The sequence below is a fragment of the Myotis brandtii genome, unplaced genomic scaffold (assembly GCF_000412655.1).
Source record: "Myotis brandtii unplaced genomic scaffold, ASM41265v1 scaffold300, whole genome shotgun sequence".
In the NCBI taxonomy this organism is placed as follows: domain Eukaryota; kingdom Metazoa; phylum Chordata; class Mammalia; order Chiroptera; family Vespertilionidae; genus Myotis; species Myotis brandtii.
The window spans coordinates 1,063,847-1,069,773 of NW_005361459.1; the positions used below are offsets into that span (position 1 = coordinate 1,063,847).

The following is a 5,927-nucleotide window of genomic DNA, read 5'->3' on the forward strand; positions in this document are numbered from 1 at the left end:
GGCCGCCATCTTGGGCTGACAGTTATTTGCATAAGGATATGCTGATTAGCCAATGGGAAGGGTAGCGGTCGTACGCCAATTACCATGTTTCTCTTTTATTAGTGTAGATTCCCTTTTAGTAAAAAGTGGATGGCTTTATATATCTTAAGTGTTATAAAGTGATTTTAAGTTGATTATTAATGAAAAACTCATGTACAAGAAGAAAAAAAGTTTGAATTGCTATTGGTGTTTTTCCATTATTTGTACTTTAATTTGTATCTCTTCATTTTTCAAATATTAATGTTAATTTCCATTAAGGGTCAGCTCAGAAAAAGCTGTTGGCACCTGATATGTTTACAGAATCTGATGATATGTTTGCTGCATATTTTGATGTAAGTAATTTTAAATCATAACACAGCTATTAAACCAAAAAATATAGATAACAAATTTGTATTTGTGTGTGTGTGTGTGCAGAGAGAGAGAAAGATAAAGAGATGAATAGAGCAAATTAATAAGTGTTAGCATTTGGATAACTAGGTGAAGGGTACCTGGAAACTCTTTGTACTAGTTTTGTAACTTTTCTCTAATTCTGAAATTAAGTTACAATTTTAAAACAGGTACAGCAGAATAGTTTGAGAGCTTCATGAAAGTTAAATGCCTAATGACTTAAAGGTATAGTTAATTTTTTGAAACAACTTTTTTCTTAGATTTACAAACTGTGTGTATGTGGGGGGAGGTAGTTAGGTGAGACCAGATGATATCAATAATTTCCAGGCCTTTATTAAAACAGAATTCACTTTGTGCTTTTATATTGTACATGATGGAGAACTTAAGGATTTGGGGCCTAATAAAGTTCATTGAAGAGTTAAAAATGTTATAAGGAATGGGTTAAGAAATTTTGGTCCTTTAGTCATTTTTATCAGTGCCTTTTCTTGAAAACGTTTTAAAACTAATACTCAAAAATAAGGAAACTTGAGAAATAGGAAGCTTTGGTAAGAGGAGGTGGGAAGGATAAGCATATAACAGAATTTTAAAATGGAATAGGATAAGCAGCCAGTGCCCAGATCCCAGCAGACATTGGTAATTAGCTTAAGTAATGTATCACATTCATGTTTTGCAAAAGGACCCCCCTGCCCCCCAAAAAAAAGGATGGGTTAAGAGAGGATAAAATTATTATTGAACCATCATTTGTCTGGTTGATGTTAAGGCATCTTCTGGATATCTTGGAGAATGATGTGTGATAGACTCTTCAGAAGTACCCGATACTCTTTAATTTCCCTTGCAGGTTTAATTAGTACAGCCAGTGACCTTCCATATACATATATGGGAAGACAAGCAAGGGGTGTTACATGGACAAGGAAGTAAAAGAAATGTGAAAACTGGTAGAGAGAGAGTTGTACACTTAACCGAGTGCCAATCTGTAATTTTTGTCCTCTATCAATAGCTAAGGAAAATCAGATCTGGTTTGAGTTTTTATTTTTATTTATAATGTCTTCATCATATTCCCAAAAGTTTTTAAAGATACTTCATTACTTCTTTCCCCTAAATGATATTATGATAATGCAGAAGACTCTGGTATTCATATTTCATCCTTGTCACATTTACATGAGTGACAGTAAGAGTTTATTTAATTTAGCATGAAATGTCTTATTAAATTATAGCTGATTCACCCATTTTTGTTTAAAGAAAGTACTTGAAATGTCAACCTGATTTAGTGGGTAAATAGCTAATATTGCCTCCTTAATTTTAGAGTGCTCGTCTTCGGGCTGCTGGCATTGGAAAAGACTTTAAAGAGAATCCTAACCTCAGGGATAACTGGACTGATGCAGAAGGCTATTATCGTAAGTGCACAATTCTTATGAATTTTATTTATGTATGTATGTATGTATGTATTTATTGTTGACAGGAGTCTCCCATTTTCTCCCTTTCTGCCCCTCTTCCCCCAACCCCTGCCCCATCTCAGGCCTTCCCCATACTGTTGTCTTTGTGTATGGGTTACGCATATATGCTCTTTTGTTAATCTCTTCCTATCCCTGCACTGAGATCTGTTATTCTGTTCCATGTATCCATACCTCTGGACCTATTTTGTTCATCAGTTTATTTTGTTCATTACATTCCACATGATATTTATTCTTCTCTAACTGCCTTATTTCGCTTAGCATAATAATCTCCAGGTCTATCCATGCTGTCTCCTGGGGTAAGAGCTCCTTCCTTTATATAGCTGCATAATATTCCATTGTGTAAATGTTATTACAGCTCTTTTATCCACTCATCAATTGATAGGCACTTGGGCTGTTTCCAGATCTTCGCAATTCTAAATAGCACTGCTATGAACGTAGGGGTATATATATTCTTTCTGATTGATTTTTTTGGGGTTCTTAGGATATATTCCGAGAAGAGGGATCACTGGTTGAAATGGCAGTTCCATTTTAAATTTTTTGAGGAACCTCCATATTGTTTTCCACAGTGGCTGCACTAGTCTGCATTCCCACCAGCAGTCCATTAGGGTTCCCTTTTCTCCACATCCTCGACAGCACTTGTTGTTTGTTGATGTATTGATAGTAGCCATTGTGACAGGTATGAAGTAATAACCTTATTGTTTTAATTTTCATCTGATGATTAGAGGCGTTGAGCATTTTTTAATGTCTCTTGGCCATCTGTATGTCCTCTTTGGAGAAGTGTCTGTTCAGATCCTTTGCCCATTTTTAATTTGTTTGTTTGTCTTGTTGATTTGTGTGAGTTCTTTGTATGTATATTTTGGAAATTAACCCCTTATCAGATATATCATTGGCAGATATGTTGTACCATGCAGTGGGCTCTCTTGTTGTTTTGTTGATGGTTTCTTTTGCTGTGCAGAAGCTTTTTATTTTGATGTAGTCCCATTTGTTTATTTTCTCCCTAGTTTCCCTTGCCCTAGGAGATGTATCCATAAACATGTTGCTACGAGAAATGTCTGAGATTTTGCTGCCTATAGTTTCTTCTAAGATTTTTATTGGTTCACGGCTTACATTTAAATCTTTCATACATTTTGAGTTTATTTTTGTGTATGGTATAAGTTGGTGGTCTAGTTTCATTTTTTTTTGTATGTATCTCTCCAATTTTCCCACACCGTTTATTGGAGACTATCTTTACTCAATTGTATGCTCTTGCTTCCTTTGTCAAATATTAATTACGCAAAATGGCTTTGGTCAATTTCTGAGTTCTCTGTTCTGTTCCATTGATCTACGTATATGTCTGTTCTTGTGCCAAGACCAGGCTCTTTTGATTACAGTGGTTTTGTAGCATAACTTTATATCCGGTAATGTATTTCCCATGCCCTTGTTCTTCTTTCTCAAGATTGCTGTGGCTATTCGAGGTCTTTTGTGGTTACATATAAATTTTTGGAATGTTTGTTCTAGGTCTGTGAAATATGCCATTGGTATTTTAATAGGCATTGCATTGAATCTATAAATAATTGCTTTGAGTAGTATGGACATTTTAATGATGTTGATTCTACCAGTTCATGAATACAGTATATTCTTCCACTTGTTTATAATTTCCTCTATCTCTTTTTTCAACATCTTGTCATATTCTGAGTACAGGTCGTCTTTTACCATCTTGCTTAAGTTTATTCCTAAGTATCTCTTTTGTTGCAGTGGAAAATGGGATTTTTTTTTTGTTTCTCTTTCTGAGAGTTCATTATTGGTGTATAAAAATACCATCGATTCTGGGTGTTAATTTTGTATTCTGCTACATTGTCAAATTCATTTATTATTTTATTTTATTTTTTAATATATTTTTATTGATTTCAGAGAGGGAGAGAGAGAAACATCACTAATGAGAGAATCATTGATCAGCTGCCTCCTACACTCCCCCTACTGGGGATTGAGCCCTGAAGCCAGGCATGTGCCCCTGACCAGAATCGAATCTGGGACCTTTCAGTCCGCAGGCCGATGCTCGATCCACTGAGCCAAGCCAGCTAGGGCGCCAAATTCATTTATTAAATTTAGGGGTTTTATTTGTGGAGTCTTCAGGGTTTTCTATGTACAGTTTCATGTCATCTGCAATTAATGATAATTTTACTTCTTCCTTTCCAATTTGAAGCCTTTTCTTTCTTCTTGTCAGATCTCTGTGGCTAGGACTTCCATTACTACATTGAATAAGAGTGGTAAAAGCGGAAATCTCTGTCTTGTTCCTGTTCCTAGGAGAAATGGTTTTAGTTTTTGCACATTGTTGTTGGCTGTAGGTTTGTCATATATGGCCTTTATTATGTTGAGGTATTGCTCCCTCTAATCCTATTTTGCTGAGAGTTTTTATCAAAAATGGGTGTTGGATTTTGTCAAATGCCTTTTCTGCGTCTATTGATATGAGATTTTTGTCTTTGAGTTTGTTTATGTGATGTATCACATTTATTGATTTGCGAATATTGTACCAGCCTTGCATCCCTGGAATACTGATAAATCCCACTCAGTCATGGTGTATGATTTTTTTTTTTTTTTTTTTGCAATCCTTTATATTTTTGTGGGGTCAGTTGTTACTGGGTCCTGTTTCTTTCTTTCTTTCTTTTTTTTAAAATATATTTTATTGATTTTTTACAGAGAGGAAGGGAGAGGGATAGAGAGTCAGAAACATTGATGAGAGAGAAACATCGATCAGCTGCCTCCTGCACACCTCCTACTGGGGATGTGCCTGCAACCAAGGTACATGCCCTTGACCAGAATCGAACCTGGGACCTTTCAGTCCGCAGGCTCTATCCACTGAGCCAAACTGGTTAGGGCCTGGGTCCTGTTTCTTGATGAGACTGGCTAAAGGTTAATCAATTTTGTTTATCTTTTCAAAGAACTAGCTCTTGTTTTTTAAAAATCTTTTGGCCCTAACCGGTTTGGCTCAGTGGATAGAGCATTGGCCTGCGGACTGAATGGTCCCAGGTTCGATTTTGGCCAAGGGCATGTACCTTGGTTGCGGGCACATCCCCAGTGGGAGGTGTGCAGGAGGCAGCTGATCGATATTTCTCTCTCATCGATGTTTCTAACTCTCTATTTTTTTCCCTTCCTCTCTGTAAAAAAATCAATAAAATATATTTTTTAAAAAGTCTTTTGTATTGTTTTTTAGTCTTTATATTCATTTATTTCTACTCTGATCTTTATTTCCTTCCTTCTACTTTGGGCTTTTCTTATCTTTCTAATTCTTTAAGTTGTACAGTTAGATAATTTATTAGAAATGTTTCTTGTTTCTTGAGGTAGGCCTCTAGTACTATGAGCATCCCTCTCAGGACTCATTTCACTAGTCCCATAGGTTTTGGGTTGCTGTGCTTATATTTTTATTTGTTTCCTGGGAGTTTTTGATATCTTCTTTCATCTCATTGGTAACCCATTCATTGTTTAATAACATGCTACTTAGTCTCCATGTGTTTGAATGTTTTTAGTATTTTTACTGTAGTTGATATCTAATTTCATGCCATTGTGATTGAGAATATGCTTGATATGATTTCATTCTTCTTGAACTTGTAGAGACTTGTTTTGTATCCTAACATGTATATCTTTGAGAATGACCCATGTGCACTTGACAAGCATGTGTATTCTGCTTTTGGATGAAATATTCTATAAAAATCAGTGAAATCCATCTCTGATCTAGTGTGTCATTTAAGGCTGATGTTTCCTTGTTGATATTTTATCTGGAAGATCTATCCAGTGATGTTAGTGGGGTATTAAATTGCCCTACTATCACTGTATTGCTATTGATCTCTCCCTTAAATTCTTCCAAGAGTGTTTTTATATATATACTAGAGGCCCGGTGCACAAAAATTTGTGCACTCGGGGGGAAGAGGGGATCTCTCAGCCCGTCCTATGCCCTCTTGCAGTCTGGGACCCCTCAGGAGATAATGACCTGCTGGCTTAGGCCTGCTCCCGGGTGGCAGAGGGCAGGCCCAATCCCTAGGTGCAGCCCCTGGTCGGGCTCAGAGCAGGGCC

At 36.5% G+C, this 5,927-nt stretch overlaps 1 protein-coding gene across 6 annotated transcripts in view; it reads left to right on the forward strand.

The window, feature by feature from the left end:
• Positions 1-5,927, forward strand: part of PRPF4B (pre-mRNA processing factor 4B) — a 63,491-nt gene that overhangs the window by 32,727 nt on the left and 24,837 nt on the right. For all 6 annotated transcript variants that reach the window (XM_014542396.1, XM_014542395.1, XM_014542394.1 and 3 more), the window contains exons 7-8: positions 298-371; positions 1,730-1,820. In XM_014542396.1, the coding sequence (XP_014397882.1) occupies positions 298-371; positions 1,730-1,820 (165 nt within the window). The remainder of the gene's footprint in view (positions 1-297; positions 372-1,729; positions 1,821-5,927) is intronic.